Source organism: Talpa europaea (assembly GCF_964194135.1).
Source record: "Talpa europaea genome assembly, chromosome: 3".
Lineage (NCBI taxonomy): Eukaryota > Metazoa > Chordata > Mammalia > Eulipotyphla > Talpidae > Talpa > Talpa europaea.
The window spans coordinates 103379884-103406478 of NC_140069.1; the positions used below are offsets into that span (position 1 = coordinate 103379884).

The 26595-nt window shown below is 50.0% G+C and overlaps 1 protein-coding gene across 5 annotated transcripts in view; it reads left to right on the plus strand.

Moving 5' to 3' along the window:
• Positions 1-26040, plus strand: part of ADCYAP1R1 (ADCYAP receptor type I) — a gene marked incomplete at both ends in the record, with an annotated part of 38766 nt that extends 12726 nt beyond the window's left edge. Inside the window, 13 exons of one of the 5 annotated variants that reach the window (XM_084229900.1) lie at positions 2043-2063; positions 3045-3089; positions 5408-5517; positions 6152-6249; positions 6723-6855; positions 7776-7929; positions 8300-8360; positions 8954-9023; positions 12654-12745; positions 19795-19878; positions 23044-23173; positions 24588-24629; positions 25852-26040. In XM_084229900.1, coding sequence (XP_084086026.1) covers positions 2043-2063; positions 3045-3089; positions 5408-5517; positions 6152-6249; positions 6723-6855; positions 7776-7929; positions 8300-8360; positions 8954-9023; positions 12654-12745; positions 19795-19878; positions 23044-23173; positions 24588-24629; positions 25852-26040 — 1229 coding nt within the window. The remainder of the gene's footprint in view (positions 1-2042; positions 2064-3044; positions 3090-5407; positions 5518-6151; positions 6250-6722; positions 6856-7775; positions 7930-8299; positions 8361-8953; positions 9024-12653; positions 12746-19794; positions 19879-23043; positions 23174-24587; positions 24630-25851) is intronic. The other 4 variants (XM_084229901.1, XM_084229903.1, XM_084229902.1 and 1 more) reach the window with 4 other exon arrangements.
• Between the last annotated feature and the right edge of the window lie 555 nt (positions 26041-26595).

Sequence of the window (26595 nt, forward strand, 5' to 3'; positions counted from 1 at the left end):
AGACCCCAGACATTGCCCATGTTCACACTCTCCCAACCATTTAGATTTGGGCACAGCGCCCCAGACCAGTGCACTGGAGCACAGCACACTGTGTTCAGCAAAGCAAATTCCTGGTCCTTGCAGCCCTCAGGCAGCTGTGAGGGTTCAGGATAGGAAAAGCTGGGGTCCTACCCCCTCTACTCTGCGGAGACCCTGGGCTGCCTGTGGAGAGGCCGCTGGAGCCACGGAGTGTGGTGGCACCCACCTTGCAAGTGGTCACTTGTGGGGTCAGATAAGCTCAGTTTGGGGGCATGTCTGTGTTTGAGGTCTCAGGCACCATTGAAGTGATGTACAGATATTCAGAGGCCCCAGACTGATTTGGGGATCCTCAGGTGGACAGTGGCTGAGCTTTGTGACTCCAGATGTGGAGAGGAGGGGCAGGGAAGAGGGCTTTGTGCTGCCTTGAGAGGCTTTCACTACCGCATCTCCATGAGCGGGCTTGAGAGGAAGGGGTGTCTGTGGAGCTCTCCTGTGGGCGGGAATCTGGTGGGCATTCCAAAATAGTTCCCATCTTTTGACTGAGGCCTTGTGGACCCAGAAAAGTTTTGCATGGGCCAGTCTACACTGACCCTTGGAGAAGCCTGGAACCAGACCCTGGCCCTCCCCCACTTTCCCTCTCTGCCCCCCTCCCCACCCCTTTCCCTGATACCCACTTGGGTATCAGGGGAAGGGGCATCATGACAGGGCTGGGCAGCAGGGGACGACAGTAGGGCTGTGCTGGAGGTCAGTGGTGTACTGTGAACCACCCCCGACTACTGGGCCCGAGTTGGACTCTTGGTTGCAGAAGCATGGAAGCTGGGGGTCCCTGCAGGGCAGAGGGGTTCGAGTCAAGGTGTGACTGTGCACAGGTACCTGTGGCCTGGACTCAGCTTCCTCCTTCACCTGCTTAAGTCTTCTGAAGATGCCATTCTAGAAGTGGGAAGTTTCCAGGCTTTGCTCTACTTTTGGGTTCCTGCCTGCCTCTGTACCAGTCCTGTTTGTGAGGGGCAGAAGGCAAATTCCCTTTCAAATCTGAAACCCAGACTTTGACTCTGCTCTGGAGGGGAGGCGCTGGCAGGATGTGGCAGGGGAGATAGTGGGGTGATGTTGGAGTCCCAGGTCTCCAGTTTGGCTCCCACCCCAAGAGCAGAGCAAACAGTGGCTATGATGTGGCCCACCTCATCTCCCTGGTGAGGCTGGGGCAAGTGCCAGTTCAGGAGAACGGCAGTTAATGGCCTCCACTTGACAACTCCTAGGGGGTATGACCCAGAGCAGGACAGGAAGTAAATTTGGAAGGAGACAGATGGGGAAGTTGCTGAAGTGAGAGGTACATGGTGAATGGTGTGTGACAGGCAGCTGGTGAGTCAGCCTTACCTCTAATTCATCCTTTTAGAAACCAACTTCATCACTTCCTCCATTACCTACTCCTTTCTGTCATTTATTTAAGGTTTACTGAACATCTACTGTGGGTCAGGTACCATGGCAAGATTGGATCTTTTCAACTGCAACAAAAAGACAAAATGAATAGCAATAAAATAAGATTTTCTTAAGATAAACTTTGCTTCAGACTCCATCCCTCCCTCTGGCAATTGTACAATAAACGTGTTATTCACATTGGATTCTTAATGGTTCATTAAGACAGGAACTTTTAGCATCTCTATTCACACAGCTAGATTAGTGAGACTTGCCTTAAATACTTAGAAAGTTGAGAATGACATTTCACATTGTATTTCTTGGTTTTCAGGTGTTATGTTTATTGTAATAGCTGTGCTTTGCAGACGGTTGGGCATGCAGACACACTGATCTCTCCTCTTCTCAGATGCCTCTGCTCACTTCTCTTTAACTGTGTCCGATGAAGGTGGAAGAATCTGGTGGCCCACAGACTTCTGGGCCCCCCAGCACAGAATCTGTCCATTTTGGGAGTGGGGAGGGGGAAGAGGAGGGAGTAATCAGCAGGGTCTAGTGAAAGCAAACCCCAACTTCAGCCCCCTTGCTCACCTCTGCTTTCTCTCTCTCTCTTTCAGTCTGGGAGACCGGAACCCTTGGTAAGTAGAACCCTGTTAATGACAGACTGCTGATCCTTTGTTTATCTGGCCAACCAGTGGGAGCCCAGCTCTGATTGCTGTGTTGAGTGAGGGTAGAATGGGAGACTCATCAGGGACCATGTTTTTTCTCTCTCCTTCTTAACCATCCTGGAGGGAAGGGGAGGGAGAACACACAGGAAGATGGAAGAACAGCCCTTGGTGATCATGGGCCTGTTTGGGACAATCTAATTTATCTCTGGAGGGATGTATTTAGATATATGCAGACCTAAACATGTACTGAGCCCACATAGATAAGTAGACATTTCCAATGACCAAGAAGTTGGAATATACACCAAGTGCAAAAGCAGAAGAGACCTAATTGTGGCAGCCTGGAGACATAAAAATAATGAGGAAGTCAGGGCAGGCTTCCTGGAGGAGGTGGCATGTCCATTGGACCTTGAAAACAAGACTTTGAGAAGTAAAGGGGGAAATGGGAGTTTATTGCTCATGGGATTCAGCATAGGAAAAGGGTGCACATGAGAATAAAGGGTAGGGAGAGAGAGAAAACACATGAGGATGAAGTCTTTGGAGTTCTGAGTTCTTTTGATGAGAGTGGTTTGGGGACTGCAATGAGAATTGAGCATCAAAGAAACACATACCCAGGACCCTTGTCATCATTTTCCATTCCCTTCACTTTCTCTTCTACCCTGGAGACCCTCCTATCTTCCTGACAATGGCCCATTGCCATATCCTGTGATCCAGGAGGAGAATTGAGTCATTGGCCATCACTAACATAACAGATATACAAAGCAAATGAGATTGGCCTTAGAAGATCCAGTGCGCCAGAAAATGTGTGAGGTGCTGCCCCTTAGCTGAGATGGGGTCCCTGTCCTCTAGCCTAGGGGCAGTCTTAGCCTTCCAGGGTGGAGCGTGAACAGTGGATGGCCCTGGAAAGCTGATAGCTGGATGTTCCGACTCATTCCCGCATTCTTTGTTTTGCAGGAGATTTTGATGATTTCATTGAAAGTAATTCCTTGGCCCTTTCAGGTAAGGGACAACTGGGGTAGAGGGTGGACTAGCTGGAGGGAGGCATTTATGGATATGGGAGCTTTGTGGCCATTTTTGAAAGTCACAGATCTCCTAAAACCCTGTCCTGGACTCCAGGCTGGGTGAGATGGACCTGTGATGTTTTGAACTCTGACATGTATAGTGTTCTCAAATTTTAATTATGATCATAGTAGCCCAGTTGGATTGTTAAAGCCCAATAGGTCCCTGGGCCCATCCGCAGAGTCTCTGATTCCATAAACCTGCAATGGGGCCTGAGAACGTGCATTTCTAGCCAGTCTCCCAGGTAATGCTGATGTGCTTGCACCCACTTTGAGAACCACCTCCCTAAGATTCTGTGTTGCTGGGGCAGAGAAACCCAGTGAAATAGGCACAGCCAGTGTGGAGTTTTGACAGTCTGCAAAGCTCTCCATCTTCCGGAGATTGCAGTGAGAACAATAGAATGGCAAATTCAGAAAATAGATCTGAACAAAAGGGGTTTATACTTTTCTGAGCCCACACTGTTTTATGGAAAAGAAAAGGAAAGGAGGAAAATAAGAGAAAGGAAATGGCCTCTACCTCTACGACACTTTTTAAGAAATTGTTTTTCAGAGCAGCTCCCTCTCCTTTTCCTACCACTCTGATGTAGGCAAAGCAGAGAGATGAGGCCCGGGAAGGGGAAGAAACTTGGCCACAGCTAGGATCCCCTAGAGTGTGCGTACTTTGGAAAGCAGTGTTCAGAGGGACTTGGAAGGAGCAGCCTGTGATGGCTTTGCCAGAAGAAGGAACAGTTTGTTGGGACGGAGGAGCTCCTCTCTCCGTGGGTCTGCCAGATGCCTTCCTTGTCCTGTGTGGTGGGACGCAGAATTCAGAAGAGACAGAGACCAGCCTCCCCGTCTGGCAGAGAGAGCTCTTATGCAGGGTCGCCCTCCCTCTGCTGCTTCCCACAGCCCAGCGGGCACAATTCTGACTCCCTCGGCTAACAAGAATGGGCCTTAGATCTTTCAGCCCAACGGGCGAGGACACAAGGTTGGAAAAGTGGAGGAGGAATTGACCCTCTTAGCTTCCACCTTCACCTCCTTCCTGAGGTGTCCTTGGCCACAGAAGGGATACTTTTCTAGCAATATGGGTGCTGGAGCCCCTTTTCTGCAGATGTCTCTTGATTTACGCAATTTCCTGGTCCCTGGATCCTATGAAGGGAAGTCCCTGCTTATGTGCCCTGATATACCAGGTGAACCCCAGGGTGTTGTTCTGGGAACAGGGATCCCTCTGGGACCACACTCAGGACCTGGCCTGGAGCCAGATGGGATTGTGGCCTTCTCCTCTCCTCCGGATTTGCGAAGCTCACCCCTGTCATTTGTGGGATTAGGAGGAGGCTGAGGAAGCAGTCAGTAAATACTCCAATAGCCCGAGGCGGGGTGAAAAGCAGCCTGGCCTCCACTCTGCAGCCAGCAAAAGACTCCCGCCTCCCCGTGTTCCACAAAATTGCCTTTAAAGTTCATCAAACGAAAATTAAAGTCCATTAGTGACAGGAAATAGACCTCCAAACCTGGAAAGGCGAAATTTTTTTTTTTTAAAAAAGTCCTAAATATATGTCTTAATAAGATCTAGTGCTAGGTTAATGGAGGTCTGGTCCTTGTTAATTAAGCAGGCCATGTGTCCCCGTGGTGCTGGCTGTTGCAGCTGCTTGGAGGCCCAGAGCTCCGAGTGAAAGCAGCACCTAGCGTGTGTTTCTTGAGGTGTGAAGGGAACTCCTGCCTCGCCATCACCTGAGGGGATTCCTGAATGGAGAATCTCTGTGTGAGGTGATGGGCTACATGTACCTCATCAGAAGGGCAGAGCAAGGAGGTCAAGATCCCACCCATTTTGAGTTTAGTCCTCTGGCAGGCAGGTGGGTGGGTGGGTGGGAGACAGAATCTGCATTTGTGACCGCAGGTGCTCTGTATACACGGAAGTCTGACCAGTGCTGACTTGGGCCTACAGAAGGGGCTGAGGCCTCCACATTTGACTGCTCCGGAAGGAGAGGTGTAGGGGAGTTGGATTCAGCCCATTCAGGGGCCTTACCCTTAGTTAAGACATGAGCTTGTGCCCTATGCTCCCCACTTCCACCCCCAGTCTTAGTAAATGCTGAACTTGAGGTCATAGCAATCACTGTTTTCCCTCAGACTGTGGGGAATTTCTTGAATCTTCAGTTGCTGTGTTTCCCAGATGGACATATGGGACTCCTTCTAGGAATTCCCACTTAAGAAGTATTTTTGAATAAGAAATTCAGGGCCCCTGAATCATTCCCATGCCTCACTGAGTTTTCATTTTCACTGCAGACAGGAGGGTGGTGAGCCGGAACTGCACGGAATATGGTTGGTCGGAGCCATTCCCTCATTACTTTGATGCTTGTGGGTTTGAGGAATATGAGTCGGAGCCAGGGGACCAGGTGAGGGTCTGCCCTACCCCTGGAGGCATTGAGGGCGAGGCTGTGGAGGCTAGATGGAGGGGTATTCCCAGCAGGGACCTTGAACAACAGGAAACGCAGGTCCCTAGGTAGATTCAGGAGTGCTGTGCACCCTGGCAGGATGCCAGGACTTTTAGTCACTCACCAGGGCTGAGAAGCAAATGGTTTGCTGCACGGGTCCTTCAGACTCCCACCATGTGGCCCCTACCTTTCTGGCTATTCTGCCAGGACCCCTAACAGTCTTCTGTTCTAGCGACTGAAGGTTTGGGCCAGCCAGGGGCCTCCTGGACCTCTGTCCAGCCTGCTGTCTGTTGTGATGGATCTGCGCTCTGCATTCAGCCAGCGTTGAGTGAGCATCTGCAGAGTGAGGCCACTGCAGAGGGAGAGTGCAGCTCAGCAGGGGCTGGGGTGTGGGTGGGGGGTGGTGCTCATAGTGGTGGTGGTTCAGATGAGGAAGCAGAGGAGGTAAGACCAACAGGAAGAGAAAAGGAAAGAGGCACTGCACTGTAGGCCCAGAGGTGGGCAGGGCCTGGCCTGAAAGATCATGTGGACCAGAGGGGGCTGGGGTTGGAGGCATGACCCTTGTGGAGCCTGCATATTCTGTACCCTGCTCCAGGATTACTACTACCTGTCGGTGAAGGCTCTCTACACAGTCGGCTACAGCACGTCCCTGGTCACTCTCACTACTGCCATGGTCATCCTGTGTCGCTTCCGGTGAGACCCCCAGCTGCGCTGGTGTGAGCACAGCCCATCCTGGTTCAGAGCCCTTGCTGTGTCCCTCTGACCCCTCTCCCCCACTGGGGCTCCCTTGGAGATCATTGCCCCTACCCTGGGCTAACAGATGGGAAGCTTGACCTCCAAGAGGGCAAGTAGCTTGTCCAGGGCCACACAGCAAGGCATACCCTGGGCAGGACACCAGCATTCCTCACTTTGATTTTCCTGATCTAGATAGAGAGAGGTCATAGGTAGGAGAAGTGTGACTATGCCAGGTAGGAGTCTAGGTGACAGGGGCCTGAAAATGAGGATTTAGAGAGGTGGGAGGAACAGGGTGGTCTAAGTGGTCTAACTGGGGGATCCTGTTGAGACAAAGCCATGGAGTTGGCCCAGAGTACACCTGGGTGGAGGGTTGGAATGCTGTGGGGATCCCGTGCTTCAAAACCTCTTCCTTCCCTGGTTGGCTGATACAGGAAGCTGCACTGTACCCGCAACTTTATCCACATGAATTTGTTCATATCGTTCATGCTGAGGGCCATCTCTGTCTTCATCAAGGACTGGATCCTCTATGCAGAGCAGGACAGTAACCACTGCTCCATCTCCACCGTGAGTGAACTGAGTCTTGCCAGGAATCTCCCCGCCCTACCTTCTAGGACATTCCCTCCCTGCCTGATGCCCCACATTCAAGCGTTTCCTGCACGTGAAGCATTGGCCCCACTGAACGTGGAAATCCAGGCATGACCGTGCAGTGAAGTAATAGCAAGTGATAGCCCTGAGTATCATGACTTCCTGTCAGTTGGCCTGCGCGTGCACTTGGCAGGTTGTTGAGGGGGGTCAGGTGGAAATGCCAATCCAGCTTGACTGAGGAGGAAACTCAGCTCAGAGAGAGGGCGGGCCAGGCCCTGACCATTTAACTAGTGCATGATGGAGCTGAGAGGCTGATTGCCAGGGTTCCTTCTAGGTCCCCTCCCCAATTCTCATACCTCTGTCTCTTGGCCTGTAAGGGCCTGTAAGGTAAGCAGAGGAGGCATTCACTGATGGTGTGGGCAGGAGAGAGCAGTCCAGAGCATAGGGCCCTGACCCAGGAGAGCACACTTAGAGGGAGGGTCTCTGTGTGATTTCTGGGGTCCCAAGAGTATTTCCCTCAATAGTGTGATGTCTAAAACCTTTATTTTACCAAGCCTCCTGCAGCAACCTCCCTATTCACCTCATCTATGGGGGTTCACCGGGAAAAAGGTAGAAACATGGGGGAGAATGAACCTGTGGAGAGGAGGGTGCTCTGTTCCATCCCACCCCCATTCTCTCCCACATGAGAGGGGTCCCTCTGTGGGCCTCTTCAGCTCAGTATTGCAGTATTAATCTCCTCAAATCCAGGAGATATTGAGTCTTTCAGCCATGTGAGATGTTGGAGCCAAGCATGCCAGAGCTGAAGGACCCTCAGGACTCTCCATGGTCTCCTGGATTTTCAGGGCCTGGGGGGCCAGCGGAGACACATGATTCTCTCACCCTCTTGAATCTCCTGGCAGGTGGAATGCAAGGCAGTGATGGTTTTCTTCCACTACTGCGTGGTCTCCAACTACTTCTGGCTGTTCATCGAAGGCCTGTACCTTTTCACCCTACTGGTGGAAACCTTCTTCCCTGAGAGGACATACTTCTACTGGTACACCATTATTGGCTGGGGTAGGTCACTGACTGTGGCCTGGACAGGTTCAGGCCTCACGGCCAGGTATGTCCTTGGTCCCACTGTCAAGGTGTGTCACATCTGAGTGAGGCAGACTGCCATTTCTTGGGCCCTCTCTTGTTGTTCCTTCCCCTAGGAAGCCCGGCGTCTGAGGGACAGGGTGTATTCAGGAACCCTTCTGATAGACAAGATAGCCCAGGGTCTGGGGAGAAATGCATCCCCAGGAGGCCTGGGTGTCATGCACAGTTAGGGTGCCTGGGACTCCAGGTCTGAGAGGGAAAGGTACCCCATGGTCAGAGCTCCAAGTCTGAGGGGGATACTGAGCTTTAGGTTTTCTTGTTTTCATGGGACTCCTTCTTGTTCTCTCAGGGACACCAACTGTGTGTGTCACGGTGTGGGCTGTGCTGCGTCTCTACTGTGATGACACAGGGTGAGTACAAATGCCTAGAACTGGGGTCAGGGCTTAGTCAGTTCTCACAGATGTAAGAACCTCTACAGTAGGTCTTTACTCTTATGAGTAGGTTCTTGTTTGCTGCCCTGACTTCACATTAACAATCTCAAGCAAGTTATCCAAAATGGGGACCTGTGTGTTCCCCCGGCCCTGGGCACCGTCTGAGCTTGGACCCACACAGCCATATCTTTGCCTGAACCCAGAGAGAATTATAGCTTTCAGAGCCATGCTCTGTCCCTGGGCCCAAATATGAGTGTCTTTTTTTTTTAATGGAGGGAAGGAAGAATGTTGAGTCTGAGTTGCACCCCCAAAAGCCTCAGTTCTGATGGGGAACTTGGCCTTTGCCCATTGGTGACTCCTCTTCTTGGGCTCCAATGCCTGCCTTGGTAGGGAAGACTCAGATGAAGGGCATTTGAAAATCCAGGGCTGGGCTCCAGTCTGCAGTTCACCTAAGAGCTCTTCTGATACCAGCCTTTCCTCAAGAAATTGCAGGGGAAGAAAGCATCATCCAAGGAAACCAGGGTCATTTTCCTGTTGGTCCCCAGGAATTATTTTCTCTCACTGTCTTTTAGATGCTGGGATATGAATGACAACACAGCTCTGTGGTGGGTGATCAAAGGCCCTGTGGTTGGTTCTATAATGGTGAGTGACCTGGATTGCTCTGTGGGCCCCTCCAGCCTCCATCACATGGTGTCATGGGGGAAAAGGGCAATGGGAAAAGATGGGCCTGGGCAGAAAAGCACAGTAGGAAGGGAAATAAAGCAGTCACTACACAAACCAATCAACTGATTTCCTTTTTCATGACTGTATTATATTCCACAGTGTGGACACACAAGTTATTTAGCTATTATGTTTGTTTTTATATTAGACCACTTTTTTTATTACAAAAGATGCCACTTGGAGCAATTCTCTGCAAAATTTCGAGTATGTGTGAATATTTCTTTAGAATAATTCCCTAGAAGTAGAGTTCCTGGGTCAAAAAGGATACCTTATACCATTGTCAGTACTTACAATATCTGTTCTATCTCCTGGACATAGTGGCAGTTCATTGTTTTTATGTGCATCTCTCCATATTGCTAATGTAGCAGAACATTTTTTCCAAATATTTATTGATAACTTGGTTTTATTCTGGCTATTTCCTGTTTATTTCTTTTGCTCATTTTTCTAGCCCAATTGTTGCCTTTCTTATTTCCTGAAGAAGCATAACACTTCATCAGTTGGATATATTGTAAATGTTTCCAAGAATGGGTAACTTTATATAGTCAAACTATCAGGTTTTCTCTTCATAAATTCTGAGCCTTATATCTTGTTTTTATCAAACAAGATTTAAAATAATTTGTCAAACTAAGATTTAAAATAATTCGTAATTGTCTTAAACATTTCTTGTCGATTGGATTATTATATGTACATCTTTAACAGAGCTGAAATTTTATTTCTTTGATCTGAAATCATAGTTAATCATTTTATTTTAATTTTTTCCTCAGTGGATAGACATTTCTCCCTTTTAATCACTGTATTGAATAGAACACCCTCTCGGCATTTTGTGGGAATGTTATTTTATCATAAACATGCAGTGTCCTCTACTTGTTGAGCAGCTCCAGACTTCCTAGTCTGTGTGTCTGGTGCCTCTGGCTGTTCCCCAGGCCAAGTATCTCCAGTGTTCCAGTTGCTGCAGCCTTGAGCAAAATCTGATGTCACGTATGCCCGCTTCTCCTTTATTTATTCTTTTTCTCCTCAAGACTTTCTTGCCAATTAACTTCTTCAGGTGGACTTTTGAATACCTTTGTCAAGTTGTTGAAAAAAAAAAGCATAGTCTGGTTGAGATTTTTATAGGAATTGTGTTGAATTTAAAAAGATTTTTTTATAAAGGAAAAATTTGATAAAGGAGAATTTTCTTCAAATTTTGTCTTCCTCCCTGAAAATATGGCCTGATTCTCCATTACTCAGTCTTTGTCTTAGTTGTTTTATACCATTATTAGTTGTCTCTCTTATTCTTGTTACGTTTGCATCTGAGGAAATTTCCAGTTTGTGCTTTTATTGTGTCTAGGAATTTTTTTTTATTATATTTTGAAATGGGCTACTACTGGTGTGTAGAGAAACTTAGTTTTTGTGTATTTTTTTCTCTTCTCAGTTACTTTTCTAAACTCCTATTTTTACCTCTTGTCAACTGGTCCTCATGGATTTTATACATAGGTAATTACATAATCTGTAAATGAAAGTTGTTTCTACTCTGCCTTTCTGATATGTACATCATGCATTCCTTGATTTTGTTGAGGATGATATTTGCTACAGTTTGGGGCATTTGCCCTTCACTGCATTTGGGAAATATCTATTCCTGGCTTATTTCACGTGTGTGTGTGTGTGTGTGTGTGTGTGTGTGTGTTAATCAGGAAGAGATGGTGATTTTTATCAAATGTGTGTTAGGGACATTTATTGAAGTGATTTTTTTCCCTTAGTGATGAACTCAATAGTATTCCAGGTTTTCTTCATTATGACTGATGCTACAATGAGTGTGTTTGTGCACACCTTTGCACGCGCATCAGTATGTCTTTAAAATAAATCTCAAAGAGTAAAATTTCTGTGACAAAGGTAGCATACATCTAACATTTCATGGGTAGCAAATTGCTCTGCAGGAGCAGAATGCGAAAGTGCTCACTTCCCATGTCTTTGTTGACATTTCTGTTACTGGACTTTTGGCCAATGTTCGAGAGGGTAATGGTTGTTTATTGGTTTGCTCAATTAATGTAACAAATATTAGCACTTTGTTTTTTTTTTTTGCATTCCTGGCATAAAACATTTATGGTGGTTATCTCTTTATTCTTTTGAATTATGCTAAATTCTATTTTGTTAATATTTTTTCATTGTCTTATATTGGTTTTCATAAGCTGTATGGTTTTAGGGGTGTGTGTATGTGTATGTGTGTGCACATGTGCATTTTGTGCCTTCTCTGATATTTGTAGCAGGGTTGATTAGCCTGAGAGGTAATTTGGGAGCTTCTTAAAAATTTGGTTCTAAACAAATAAGTAGTTATATAAGTTAGATCATCCTTAAGGTCCTATGAAGCTTTGTAAAAATCTCAGCCTGGTGTCTTATATGGAATACAATTTTTAATTAACATTTATATTTCTTCTGAAGTCATTGCTATACTCAGATTTTCTACATCTTCTTGATTAGATCTTGTTATTTTCCCATTGAATAAATTTCCTCCTACCATTTAAAATATTCTATATACCAGTTGTCCTTTTTCCATTCCAACATATTTTTAGTTGCATTTTCTCCTTTTAGATTAGCTATCCATGCAGTTAGCTTGACTATTTACTGAGCTAAATTACAGCACTGATTAGACACTGGGTGTTCAGCAGAGAACGAGACTGACAGAATCCGCCCTACTTGGAGCGTCCTTCACCGTCCAGTTTGACCTGTGAACACAAGCAAAACAAAAAACTAAAGTAAAATTTATCTTTATTGCTCAAATCTACTTCTTTTTCTTGATTCCTTATGAGGAGTTTTTACCTTTATTATAATTTCCTTCTTGTATAAGTTAAATTTGTGGTATTCTTTCCCTAGGTTTTGATTTGAAAGCTTAATTATTTTATTTATATGATCTGAAAGTTTGTTTTAGACTCGCCATTCTTTTCTTAAAGTGTCGTTTCAGCTACATCCATATCCAGATGTTGAGTAGTATTACATGCTGAGTAGTTCTCTCTTTGTACCTTCTTTCTATTTACTTGCACCCCTCCCTTTCTCAGGGTACACACAGCTTCCCACTGTGTTTACAGCTTTTATCCTTGATCTTTATCTGAAGGCAAATGCTGCTACTGCTATTCCCAGGCAGCCCTTTAATTAATAGGGCTTATGCTGTCCACTCCAGTTCCCCATATTTGATGCTGCTGAACTTGGAATTTCTCCAGAGGACAGCTCTCACCTCTGCAATGGCCTCTTCTCTATTCGTTTCGGGTTGTTATTTTTCCATCACCCTGATCCTATTTACTCTTTCTCTTCCAGAAATTACTAACTTTTCTGGCTCACTTGCAATATTTCTGTTTCCCAGTGCTCCTGTGGAATTGTTTTTCTTTGGTCATTTCAATGATTTTGTGGGATTCTGGGGAGATAAATGAGTGTCCTCATGCTGCCATCTTATATTACATGTCTAGATGGGATACTGACTGGATGGGGGAGGCCCTGTTGGCCTGTTGGAGAAATAACAGTCTGTGTAGAGGGAGGGGTATGGAAAGCCCAGTTATTTCCATCTTCTTTTTCTTTACTCTTCAGGTTAACTTTGTGCTGTTTATCGGCATCATTGTCATCCTTGTGCAGAAACTTCAGTCCCCAGACATGGGCGGCAACGAGTCCAGCATTTACTTGTAAGTACCACTGCATGGGTGCCAGTCACCCCCATAGCCGAGGGGGCCCTGCATTCAGGTCATAGCAGGACCTGGTCTGGGCTTGCAGGCAGGGTAACCTGGCATGGGCATTTGCAAGATTTCTTTCTGATCAAAGTTCCTTTAAAATATAGCTGCCCTTCCATCCTTCAGCACTCCAGGAACTCTGTCTGCCTGGTGATTCCATGGAAGGGAAAAGAGAGAGGAGGAGACTGGCAGATGCCATGTCATATCATACTGGGAAAATCGAGTTTTGGAAAACGCCAGACTCCCTAGGGTTTTGATTGTTTAGGAGTTGGGTTTCCTTTGGGAATTTGATGCTGTGGGAAGCTCATGGATAAGATAAGACATTGCTGCCCGCCATCTCCCCACCCAACCCCGCATGTGCGGGTGCTCCCCACACCAGGCAGTCAGATAGACGTTCTTGCAGGTTTGGCTATTGGCAGCGGGTGCTCACCCTTCACTCTCAGTATAGCAGTACTGCTGCCTCTGGTTCTCCTTCTGCAGCCCCCTCTTCTTTCATAGAAGAACACTTCATGTATTTGGGGTTGATGGGGCTTCAGGCAGCCTCACACCACTTAGTGTTGGGTGTTCTCCAATTGCACAGCCATTTGCTTTCCTACCAGTGCTTTTGCTGTCATGTCCCTAATAGCCTGTCCCCACTGCTCTGTCCTGTCCCTCTCCAGCCTTCATTCCTTTCTGGAATCACACTAAGCATCTTTTACTTCCCCATTCTTTCCCATTGAACAAGAGCATGACCAGTGGGGTATGTGGAGTGTGGGGTATGTCTGATGCCAGGGAGGAAGGTCAGTCTCCTGTGGTTGACTGCATGGGCCAGGTGGGTACAGAGAGTCTAAGGGTGGTCTATGGGGTCCACCTTTGGGCAATATAGAAGCCAACCAAGCAAGTTGAAGGAACATGTGTTAAGTATTTCTTCCTCTGTCTTTAGGGGAAAGAGCAGCTTAGAAGGAGCAGAGGTATTTTTATGGCATCCTTTGGGGACTTGGTAGTGTTGTCGTCAAAGACCCTACCCTGGGGCTCAGAACTTCTATGGCTGCTGAGTGGATGAGTAGGAGAGCAGAGAGCTCCCAGAAAAGGGTTCCCCTCATTCAGCTGTTCTAAAGTGAAGAGGGGAAGCAGTTGCTCAAATACCAATCCGAGTCCTTCCCTCAGACTTCTTGGGGCTTCCCCAGGCCACCTCCCCTGGTGGAATTCCATTTGGGGGTGGGAAATGGGCACAGGGTCTGGCTTGGCCAGCATGTAGGAGATTAGATTATATTGGAAAGGCTTCTCCCAATCTTTGGTTTTGTTTTCTTCTACAATGCATTTACTGTCTTATTTTTTTTCATGTTCTTGCAAGTTTTAATCAACCTATGCTAATGCATGTATTACATAGTCAAAAATTGCTCATTCACATAAGACGTAAAGTCTCCAAGGTCTGCACTTTTAGGGGGTGCAGTGAGGTTGAGCCCCCTGCAGCTAACTGTGCTAGAGATCATTCCTTCCTTGGTCTCATAGACCCACAAGCCAGGTCTCTGCTGCTCCCACACTAATGGTTCTCTGGACATTGAGCCTGTGGGCAGCTGATTAGCCCCCATTTATCCTTTGAGCTCTGCAGCTTCTGGCCCTCCCCCCAGCCCCTTTCTGGTAAGGTCCTTTCTTATTCTGAGGTCCCTGGGACCCTTTCTCAGCTTCTCACTCTGCCTATTCAGGGACACACAGGGGCTCAGCAAAGCCTAATTAAGGAGACGTTCCTGACCGCGGCACACACTTTGCCAGCTCAGACATTCTGCCCCAGACAGCAAGAAACCCCAGGATCTGGCGAGGGAACGCATGAGGGTTTCAAGTTTTCCATAGACTGGGAGCTATTGAGTCCCTTCAGACCTTCCTAATGTGGAAATAAGAACATTTGCAATTGGCACATGGTTTACACATTTAAGTACAAACCCAGGACCTTTCAACAACAGTTAATTGAACCGCTAATTGGTTTACTTCTCTTGTGTAAAATATCCCCTTGCAATCTCAAGAAATGCCTTTTTTAGGGAAAACCAAACCTCTGTAGTTTCAAGCCCAAAGATTAAAACTTGGATGGGTGTGCTCTGCCGGCCAGGTGGGAGGACTGACATGGGACAAGGGACCAACCTGATCCTAAAAGTCAGCAACATGATTGAGTGTTTCTAGGGTCACGGAGACCCTGTTGGTCAAAGTGAGCAGTGATCAAAGTGACAGTGCTGCTAAGAACTGCAGGGAATTTAAAACCACTTGCAACTCAGCCCTTGGCCATTCAATGTTCACAAATGCCCAGAGGATCTGGTGGGATAGGTAGCCAGCTGTTAAATAGGAATGCAATGAGATGATGAAATGAATCTGGTGGGAAGCAGTGAAGCCATAACTACGGCGCAGTCAGCCCCAAGCTTCACTCCCATCATTCCTGTCCTCAAAGGAGTGACAGGCGAGAAGATGCTTTCACACAAGTATATAAACAGGGCTTCCTGGAAAAAAGATTTCATTCTTGTGTAGAGCTTCCCCACCTGGAGTGCTTTGAGGTGTCTGCTGTGGGAGAGGGGAGACAGGGAGGAGCTGAGCTGTGCGGTGGGCAGAGGGTTTAAAGGACGGGCATGGAAGAGGGAGATTTCAGGGTTGTGCCCGAGTTCCTTTGGGCCCCCAGAATTATGTGTTGGGCTGACAGACCCCTTCAGATCTGCCCACAATAGCTTTCTGGTTTTTTCCTCTGTTTCCAGAACAAATTTAAACCTGGGAGTCCCCAAGAAAGCCCGAGAGGACCCCCTGCCTGTGCCCTCAGACCAGCATTCACTCCCTTTCCTGTAGGTTGGTTCCAGCTGCTCAGATGATAAGGGTTTGTCCTACGTAGACGGAGACGGCGCTCCCGACCCAGCCTCAGGAGGACCCATTGGGGCTGGGACTCCTACAGGGGGACAGTGGACAGTGGCACTGAGCCACCCACACTGTCTCACCTGATGTTCCTGGTAGAATCAGTGACTGGGTCAGGACTTGGGCAGTGTCCAGGCACGGCATGTGGGTCTGGGTCAGGGCTTGGCGTGTGCTCAGGGTTGACTTGGTCTGGGGCAGGGATCAGGGTTAGCCTGTCTTTTTCTGGGGACTAGAGATTACCCCTGGGAGAAGATGACTGACTCAGAAAGGGTTGGGTGAGATTGGAGGGCTGGCATGGATTGCTGTGGCATCACCGGCTGGCTCTGTATAGAACTGGCTTCATTCCCAGCTGTCACCCTACCTGCACAATCCACACTGAAAGATGCCTCTGGGTTCTGAGGTGGTGCAAGGCAACCCCATCTTTATCCTCCTCAGGTACCCCACAGAGCAGATCTCCATGGCCCCCCAGGATAAAGGAAGGAGAAGGGAGTAGATGCTGAGATGGTGTAGGTTGCCTAGCACAGCTGTCATGTCACCAGTGTCAGAAGATGACACTGACCTCCAAAGATAGGCTCTTCCATGGCTAAGCAGACATGCAGCCTGGAAGCTTCTAGTTCAGGAGCTCAGCCCACAGCCAAAGGGACTCCATCTTCCATTTCCAAAGCGTTCTCTCTCCTCTCTAGGAGTACCCACCCTCACAACAACTTGCAACAGAGAGAGTGGTTACCCCCTTTTTGCAGATGAAGAAACTAAGGTCCAGAGAAGGAAAGAGGTACCTCCTAAGTTCAACCAGCAAATCACTGACTTCAGGTGGCCTGACTCCTCAGGCTAGGCAGCCCCCTGCCTCCAACTCTAACACCCCACAGCTGAGTCATTCTCAGTGGTGGGGGATGAGGAGGAAGTGGGCAGGGAGACTCCAGGATGAGATGGGCTTCTGGCTGGGGTACCAGTGTGGAGGAAAGAGCATCCCTGAGGACTGGGCTGGGTGTACAAGATGGGGTACAAGGTCAGTACAAGATCAAGGGGTGTACAAGATCAGTAGAGGCTTAGTCTCTGTAGAGAACATTCAGACCATGATGTTCCCTGGGCCTGCCAAGTGTCCAACCCTGTGCTAATCACCAGGTGTACAGGGTGACATAGACAGGGGTGCTGGGCCCCCCTGCTGGGTCTCTTGTATTTCCTGGGACTGCAGCCCAGGCAGTCCTGCACACACAAGGCATGAAAGCTTTTATGGGATTTGGCCTGGGGCCAAAGCAGAAGCTGAAGAAGCACATGCTGCATCCCTGGGTGATAGATGGGAATACAGAGACCTGGAAATGGCTTTGACCTTCCTGCAGACACACAGCAAGTCTTGGCAGCTCCAGGCCTGGGAGCCAGGGCTTTCCAACTTCCAGATGTGGCTGTGGGCCTGGCACCTGCTTGGGGACCTCTGGCCTTCTCACTCAGGCTAACACTGCTGCTCAGCAAGAGTCCCCACCCAAAATCCGTATCTCCGTTTCTTCCCCTCCTATAGATCCAAATCAGAATGGAGCTCAGCAGTCACCTGGGTTTAGGTCATCCTCTTGATTAAATTTCCCATTCTTTGCTAGTTGCAGTGACTTTTCAAAATTCTGACATCTTTCTCATGCCCAATTCTGACATTTCCACCACCCTCCTGTGTTTCTTTTCATGGTTCCTTTTGCCCAGGTCCTTGAAGTTTTCTGGGAGGGGGTTGTTGGGAAGAAGGGATCCTTATCTTTGTCCCTAGCCCCTCCTTTGCCCTGCCCCTCACCCTCATATCAGAGCCACACATCTTTATCAGTGGTTGGATTTCCCAGCTAACTTGACACTAAATGGCCTTAAGATGACTTGGAAGAAATCAGAGGAATCTGTGTTTACTGGAGAATGTCCAGGGTCCATGAAGGGCAAGGACAATGTAGGGACAGAGGAAATTCTTTCCATACCCATCTGGGTTCTCTTAGGCTGACAGATTATCAAATAAACATCAGACGGATTGACAAGAGGAACAAAACAAAAAGTAGTTTAATAATAATGTGGACACTTCCTGTACACGCGGCAGAAACCCAGTATGACTGAGTAACTAAGAAAACGGCTTCAGGCACCACTTTAGACATCTTCAGCTGGAGACCAGGGATATTGGGGAGGGAGGGAAGGTGGGTGCTTTGGAAGGTCCCAGGAAAGGCACAGCGAGCACAGTGCAGGAGAAGCCTTTCCAGACTGTGATTTTCCTTTCACGTGGCACATTTTACTCCCTACCACAGTTTGGGAATTCGAGGAAGAGAGGTCTCAGGAGAACAGCAGAAGCTTAAGAATTCAGGAGGAGAGTTTATGCCTGACTTGTAGGAGATGACATCTGGAGTCTGGGCCCCTGCGTCCCCGGACCCTGGTTTCTATGGTTCACCTCAGCCCAGGGATCAGGCCACTGGCTGCAGATGAGAAGGGCCAACCTTTTGATCTGGGTAAAGTTAATAGCATGAGTGGATGGCTTCCATTCTGGAATACCTGACTAAGCTTTTTGTTATCAAGAGAAAAAAAGACAATTCTGTGTATCTATCTTTGCATGTATGTGAAACAGAGCCAGCAGGTCTGGGGTTGCATTCTTAAGATGCCCTCAATCAGTGCTGATGCTGCTGGTCTGGAGGGCCAGTCTGGGTAGCAGAGCCTCCTAACATCTCACATCCCTTACCTGTAAAGTGGGTGAGTAGCACCCGCCTCACAGTGTGGTATGAAGTGAAAGATGCAGTTTATTAAATGAGAACCACAAGCCTGGCTGAGGTGGAGGCGCTGAGTGGGCTTTGTCTTGCCCACTCTTTGAAGTGTGTGATTCAGATTCTTGCCTCAGCAAAATGACATGTGATCCCATGTCAAGGACGTTAAGTCTTGAGACTTAACCTTGAAGAGCTGGAATCAGAAAGAACACACGTGAGAGCCGAAGAGTTGGTCTCTTGGTACCCGTTGTCCTCATTGGCATCCTATCCACACTCAAATTGCTCAGTTCACCCACAGATACCAGGAGCTCAGCCCCTGAGGTGCCTGAGGGGGGTCACTGAAGCAGGCACCTCCCCGGCAATCTGTGAGATGACCTGGCTCCTAATCTATCACTTATGCATTTGTCTGAGTAGGAAAGGAAATGTCCACAACTGTGCCAACCTGAGCAAAAGCTGGTGCGTGAAGGGCCCAGGAGATGGAAGTGCAGTCCCAGACCTGCCACCCTCAGTGGTGGCGGCTCTGAGCGTCACCCTCTAGAAGCAGCTAGGCTTGCAGCCCTGGCCAACCTGTGGTTGCACCTTCAGTGACGTGTTTCTGCAAGTTGTGCCCAAAAGGTGCCCCTCTCAGCCTTCAGTGCCTATCAAGAAATCTAGCCTGGCGCTGTGCAGTTGAACTCTCAGCACCAATGGAAATGCCCTGATCTGTGCTGACGTGTCAACTACTACTCACTCACGCGCGCCTGCTGAGCCCTTGCCCCAGGGCAGCTGAAGCAGTGCATTTTCAATTTGACTCAGTTTTCATTTAAATAACTGCAGGTCTACACGTGTCAATAGTCTGTTCGCTCCATCCTGACTTGCTCCTCCTGTCAGTCCTGACACTGAGATGCTGGGGCCTCAGAGAGGGGAGGTATGGGCAGGAGAGAGAGAGTTCCGGGGGGACCAGTGGACACCCGAGTTAGTCTTCACGAAGCCCAGAGCTGGCCTGGTCTGCCCTGGCTTGGCGGTGCCAGGTCTGCAATGTGAGCTTTGAGCTGTCCAGCTGGGCAACCTCTGACAAGACTCTGCTCTGATCATGGAGCTAACTCTGGGGACAGCTTCTGGTGCCCTGCATGAGACCCAGCCCGGGCCCCACTTTTTGAACATGCACCTCCCTCTGAACCCTGCACCTGTTGGTGGTGCCAATGTGAGTGCTCGTGTGTGCCTGTGTGTCTGCACACACCTGTGAGTGTCCCGACGTGCGTCTGTGTCCAGAGCTGACCACGTCTTGACCCTTGGCTTCCTTAGTCTCCTCCACATCAGTCACTGCCCCGGCCCTGTCTTCTACATCCTTGGTCCTTCCTCCCTGTGAACCATGTTGCTCTAAGTCCCACCACAGTTTCTTCATTGCCCGATGCCCCCAGCTGACAGAACTGCTGATCTTGTCACACCCAGCAGCTGCGTGCAGAAATGCTACTGCAAGCCACAGCGGGCTCAGCAGCACTCTTGCAAGATGTCAGAACTGTCCACCATTACTCTGTAAGTGTGCGTGGCGTGACTGTGGCCGGGTGTCCCGGAGGGGAGGGCAACGCATGCTGCTGCCGCGCCCGAAGCTTGCGTCTCGTCAGGCTACGCCTTGTTCCAAGCCTGTCCCCTTCCCCAGCTGTTGCATGATGACTGTGTGTCTTGTGAGTTCTTTGCAGCCATGGGACGGCAGGGGTGGTTGCAGGAATGGAGTTGCTCTCATGGTGGAGCATTGGGGCCTGCCTGTGCCAAGGAGGCAGCTCTGAAACCTACCCGCTGCTGGTGCCTCTGACGGCGGGATAGTCTTCCCCAAATCCCCCGTTTTTTTGAGCTTCCGTCTTTGCTACTGCTAAATTACTTCTAAGAGTCTTAGAGCTCGAGTTCATGGAGACCACTCCCCTGTATGAGATGGGAAACTCCACTCATACTTCATGTGCAGAGTGACTTTATCCCCATGACCCCATGAGGTGGGTCCTCTGTTATCCTCATCTTACAGGTGAGAGAACACAGAGAGGGGAAGTGACTTGCTCACTTGGCAGGGCGAGGATTTGAACCCACAGAGTGCTAGCACCAGGCTTTGTGGTGTCTGTGACTGCTGTAGCAGCAGCAACCTCAGTTTGGACCTCCCCTGAGTGGGGGAGCACACTACCATTTGGGTAGCTCTAACCTCTTCTAGGGCTCCCCAGTGGTGCAGCAGGTTAAGCACAGTGCTGTGAAGCTGTCTGCAGCCTCTGCAGCGCGGGTTCAATTCCTGGCCAGCCAGGGAGCTACCCACATGACATGGCAGACCTCTCCTGTTTTGCCTGCTGCTCCCCTCAGCAGTGCTTTTGGTCCATCTGCCTATCCTGCTCCCTGCTTTGTCTCTGGTGAATCCTCTCACCCTCTGAGCTTCTGGCCTGTACCCCAGCTTTTGTATTAATAAAATATATCTTAAAGAAAAAATAAAGACTCTTTTACCCATTGGAGCTACCTTGGGCAGGAAGACAGACCAAGACCCAGTGTCACTGTTTTTCTGACCTAATTGGAGCCAGAGGTTCCTTCTGCCATATATCCTCTTCCAAGGCTCTGCTCAGCTCTCAAGGACAGGGATCCCAGAATCCTGAGCTACCTCTTCTGTCCCCACTGCCCCATCTGCCAAAGGAATTTCTGAGGTGCCTGGGCCCCTGGCAAATGTCTCTGACAGTTTTGGGATTGCTGCAGGCTGTGGGGGAGGGAGGTGTTACCCTGGGGCTTCACTCTGGGATGCCCCTGCTGTTTGCCACAACCGCAGGGGAGCAAGGAAGGGCATGAGACTAGGCCCGAAAGGTGCTGTTTCTCAGCTGTTGAGCCTGTGGCGCCGCCATGGCTGGAGAGGCTCGGCCTTCTGGTTTTCAGGGTACTCTTTAATAAAATCACCTGGTCATGTCCTTGGAAATGGGCCTGTTAGTGGGTGAGGAAACCAGGAGGGAGACCAGCAGAGGCTGTTACCCTGCTCCTTTAGAGAATCCAGTAAGGGCCACAGAGGAACCTCTGAGATGCCCAGATACCCACATTTCCAGACCACTTTTCTCCTTATTGGGGGACTTTATTCTTTAGCCACGACTCCCTGCTGCCTTCAGGTGCCAGGACCTCAGAGACGAGCAGATCTGTTCCAGGTCCTGCTCAGCTCAAAGGCTTTCAGGCCAGGCCTGTTCATCCATCATGGACAGCACTTCCCTGGTGTGGGCCTTGTGCTTGGCATGTATGGGCCACTGAAGGTGGAGGAATAAGTGATTGCTATTCTGCTTTCAAGGAGCTGCAGTCTGGGGGAGGACAGCAGCTGAGAGGAAGGGCGAGAGGCTGGACCACTCCAGGTTGGCATCCTGCCTTGGAGAGGGCATGAGCCCTGGGTCCTGCAGAATGTGCTGCCTGTGAGCAGGGAGAATGGGTGGGCACCCCCTTTGAGGAGATTTTTTCCTCTCAGAGCAAATCTTGTTCCACCCAAAGGTCCCCCTGTCCCTTCTCTGTGCCTCCTTTCCTGCTTTCTCTTTCTTCTCTTTCTCTTTCTTTCTTTCCTTCCTCCCCACCCCCTTCCTTCTCTTTCAGTAAAACTAAGAAGGAAACAAAAGGCCTCACTCAGAATCTGTTGATTCAGCTTTTCCTGAAATCCGGAGCTCTCACATTCAACAGAACATTCTCTTCCAGAAAGGATAGGATGGGAGTGGCCTATGGGGTAATGGCCCCAAATCAAATGGCCACAGGCTGGACCTCCCCCGTGCTGTCCCCCCTGGGCTGAAGGGACAGAAGCACCTGTGGGCCAGGACTGACTCTGCAAAGATCCAGAGCCAGTGCACTGGGGTAGACGGAGGTGGGGAAACCATCTGGATGCACCCCTCAGAGTGGGTCTCCACAGAACAGAGCCCAGCCCACTGCACCAAGTAGCCAGTTGCAGGCACTGAGGACCCAAAAGGGCTGGCCTCAGGAGGCATGGTGTCTGTCTGTGCACCCCACTTCTTTAGCAGATGGCGTCTCCCTTTGAGTGTTTCTTGGTGACAGTTTGCTTCTGCTCAGTTGGTGATCCCCTATGCCCAGAGTCAGAAAGTCCTCCTAGGGTCCCTCCCCAGTCTCACTGTCTATGGGACACCCATAGTGTTCCCCATCCTGCCTCCCTGTTACCAGCGCCTCCCTCCCCATCACTCTCCAAGTGCCCCTGGCTAGCCCAAACTCAGAAAAGCCCACTGTCTGTGGCCCTGTGGGGGCTCCTTTCCGAAGGCACATGAGCTTCGTCAGAGCAGGAGAGCCTGTGTGCCATTTGAGGACCGTCTTGCCCCTCGCATCCTCTGAATTCCATCCTTGTATTTGCTTTGACTTCACTTTTGCAAGGGCTTAGCATGTCTCGCAAAGCATCTGCATACATCTCTCTCTCTCCCACACACACACACACACACACATACACACACATGGTTCTGTAGGATAAGACTGTGACCTACAGGCGTGGTGCCCTGTAGCCTGGGGTGTGTCCCTCCAGCACGTCCCTGGGAGTTTTGGAAGCTGGGCCCTGTTGCTACTGTCTTTCCTAGACCCCATGCACTGGGAGGGAATCCTGAGGGGGTCTGTGGAGATGTGCCCCTAGCTCTGCGGGAGCTGGGACAGTTCTCTGCCCTTGGCTCTGACCCCAAGCCCTGGCAAGCTCCCGAAACAGATGTCTTGTTCTCTTGACAGACGGCTAGCTCGGTCCACTCTGCTGCTCATCCCGCTATTTGGAATCCACTACACGGTATTCGCCTTCTCCCCGGAGAACGTCAGCAAGAGAGAGAGACTCGTGTTTGAACTGGGGCTGGGCTCCTTCCAGGTACGTGTGGCATGTGCAGAGGGTAAAACCCACTGGGGCCCAGGGTCTTGGGCTCGAACCTGCTGATGGTTCTGGAAACTTCTTTAACCTAGACTAGAAACTTCTGTTTTAGTTTCTGAAATAAGAATTGTAGAATACAAGGAGCTGGCAAAAACCCCTTCTGCGGGCTACCCTGGGGCTCCTGGGAGAAGACACACTATGTCTGCCTATGGCTGCGTCTGGGAGTCCTGAGCTGGACTCCCTTGGGAGAGTCCATCCCTCCCTGACCATCAGCCTGGGATGGGCCAAGTGCCCTCAAGAGACTTCTCTGGCCATCTCCTAATTTCTAGTGTGCTGGCTGAGCCATGTACCCCACAAACGCTGGAGCGCTGCTCCTAGTCTGGGTCCCAAGCACAGAACCTGGCCACAAATAGCTCAATAAGCCAGACAGATGGATGAGCAAACAAAAATAAATGCCTCAGGAAGTGAGAGAGTGGGTATATGGATGACCCCGATTTTGCAGGAGCGTACATGGGGCTGCAAACAAGAGCAGGCGGGAGGGAATCACTGTGAAGATGCGTGGCCAGTAAATGGGCAGATGGGAGTAGGGGCTGATCAGTGAGGATGGGGGTCCCTTGAGTGTTCCAGGGACAGAGGATCTCCCCTCACCACCTGTTTAAACAAGATTTCATCTTGATGGTCAGAAAATAACAGTGTATCAGACTTAATCCCCCATTTCAAATCAAGGTTGTTTTACCTGTTTGGGACCTTAACGTGGTGAGAGTTTCATAGATAAAGTCTCAACTTGGGAGTCATAGCCCAGGTTTCTTGCATCAGAACAAGATTTCTAAATTCAAAGAATATATGTGGAACAGCTGAATGCCTACTCTGTGCCAAGCGCTTACTCAATGTTTTGCATCTGCTGGGTACAGAGTGTCTGTCTCCCTGGGCCCCACACACTGGGAGGGGATCCTGAGGGGGCGGTGGAGAGGTGCCCCCAGCTCTATGAGAGGGTGGAGTGAAGGGTGATGGGAATAAAGACACAGATCAGCCCTGTCCTAGATGCTACCCTCAGAGCACCTCTAGGTGGCTGGGGAACCCAGAGAACATTCTGGAGCATCCAGGGAAGGTTTCTTGTAGAAAGTGGTATAGAGTGGCCTTTGGAATATAAAGATTCAGCCAAGGGAAGGTGAGATCCATGCCAGGGTTGTCAGAGGGAGAGGGGACTCTTCCACTAGCCACCTGGCTGGCTGGATATGGTGGTGCTGATGAGCAGGACTTGTCCCACCTTGCCCTAGGCTCCTGGGCAGGTGCACCTGCCCCATCCAGGTCATTGTATTTTTCTGCTTCCTGGGTCACACTTCCCCTTACTTCCCGTACACCATGCATAGATCCTTGGCCAGCTTTCTCAGGTTATTTTTCTCTTTTTCCCCAGGGCTTTGTGGTGGCTGTTCTCTACTGCTTTCTGAATGGGGAGGTAAGACCCTGTCCCTCTGGCTTCTTAGCAGCGGAAAAGGGGTTGTCAGCAATTAGGTGGGGGCACAGCCTGCTGCTACACAGGGCTTCCTCTTCAGTGGAGGGCAGTCCCAGGCTTCCAGCATCTAGATGAGGGGATGGCAGCAGTGTTGGGGTCTCCTGATGGACTTCACCCTGTGCTGGAACTTTGCCTGCTGTGCTGCTCAGCCCTGGCCACCGGAGCAGAACCCCTCCAGGAAAGACCTCAGCTGTGGAATGCAGATCTGCCTTTGAGGCACTCACCTTAGAAAATAATTGAAAATGAGGACAAGCAAGGCACAGGGCGTGGTCCCTAGGACAGGGAGAGGACCAGGTGGATGGGATGGGCCTGGAGAAGGGGCAAGAGTTGGTGAATCAGTGCCTGAGTCTTAGCTGCATGACCTCATGACCTCAGCAGCTTCCGCTCCTTTTTCACATGTGAAGAGTAAGAAACTTGGACCCAGTGAGTCCACAGAAGGATCAGACTGGGTAGAGAGGGTCTTGCAGGGAGTGGCTGGGAGAGCCAAGAAATAGTAGTCCAGAGCGTGCAGTGTTGGTGGAGCTAGAACAGGTGGACGAGTGCGTGTGCCAGCCTGGCTGTGCAGTTTGTGCACTGTATGAAGGTGCGTGGCTGAGGGTGTGTGTGGAGGCTGAAACATGGCCTGCCTCTCACACTCATGCTAAGAGCACAGAGGTATGTTCGTCCAGAGGGGTGCACTATTTAGTGGGTCTCAACGCTGACTGCATGTTGGAATTGCCCAGAAAATCTTAAAACATGGATGCTGCGGCCTAGAGATATTGACGTGATTGTTTGAGGATGTGGTCTGGGTGCTTGAATTTTTTGAAGCTTTTTAGGTTGTTCTAATGTGGAGCTGTTTATGGTCAGCTGAGAAAGTGTCCATCTACCCGAAGGATCTGCTTTTAAAAGATTATTTGCAAGACCTGATAAGCTAGTCTCCATCATGCCTTGGGCATGATGGAACACTAAGAGCCAGCGGCTAAGACCCAAAGACCCCAGAAAGCCATAAGAGGGCCTTGCTCAGACAGTGACTTAGGGAAGGGCTGCAGTTTGGGAATGGATGTGGGGTGGGTGGAACACTCCTGGGTGGCAGTGCCAGCCTGGGACAGGCCTCTGCCGGGAAGGCGGGTGGATGAGGTCACAGAGAATGTCCCCGCTGACGGGACGGCCCTTGTCGCTCCTGCAGGTACAGGCGGAGATCAAGCGTAAGTGGCGGAGCTGGAAGGTGAACCGCTACTTCGCTGTGGACTTCAAGCACCGACACCCGTCCCTGGCCAGCAGTGGGGTGAATGGAGGCACCCAGCTCTCCATCTTGAGCAAGAGCAGCTCCCAGATCCGCATGTCCGGCCTCCCGGCTGACAATCTGGCCACCTGAGTGCCCTCCCCTTTCCTCTCCTCTGTACACAGGCTGGGGCTGTGCCAGGCGGGTGCCAGCCCACGCATGCTGTGCTCTTCTCTCCCCTCGGGCAGGCCCTGGGCTGGAAGCTGGGCTCCCTGAGGGGGGAGGAGGATGCAGGAAGCAGGCGGGTATTTCTCTTTCCCATTTTGGCGCTGTTACCCACCCACCATGGGCCATGGGGCCCTGACTCCAGACGTGTAAATATTCCTCAAATTTGGAAACTTTTCCCCATCCCTATTCCTTGGCCTCCTCTGGCAGCTCCCCAGCTCCACCTCACCCTGTCTCACCAGCCTTGGTGGCCACCTGAACACATGTGTGAGGCCTTGGGAGCTGAGACTAAAAGACCTTGCTTTGAGGGTGCTGGGGTGTGGCCTGCCTGACAGCCCCCCTCTGTGTATGGCTCTGTCTGGAATGAATGAGTCTGTTTGCCATCCTAGGCCCCTTCCCAGTCCCTGGGCCCAGTCCCTGACACCTGCCGGAGGTCCACTTGGGTGGACCAGAGTGTCCTCCACTGCAGGCTACACTCAAGGC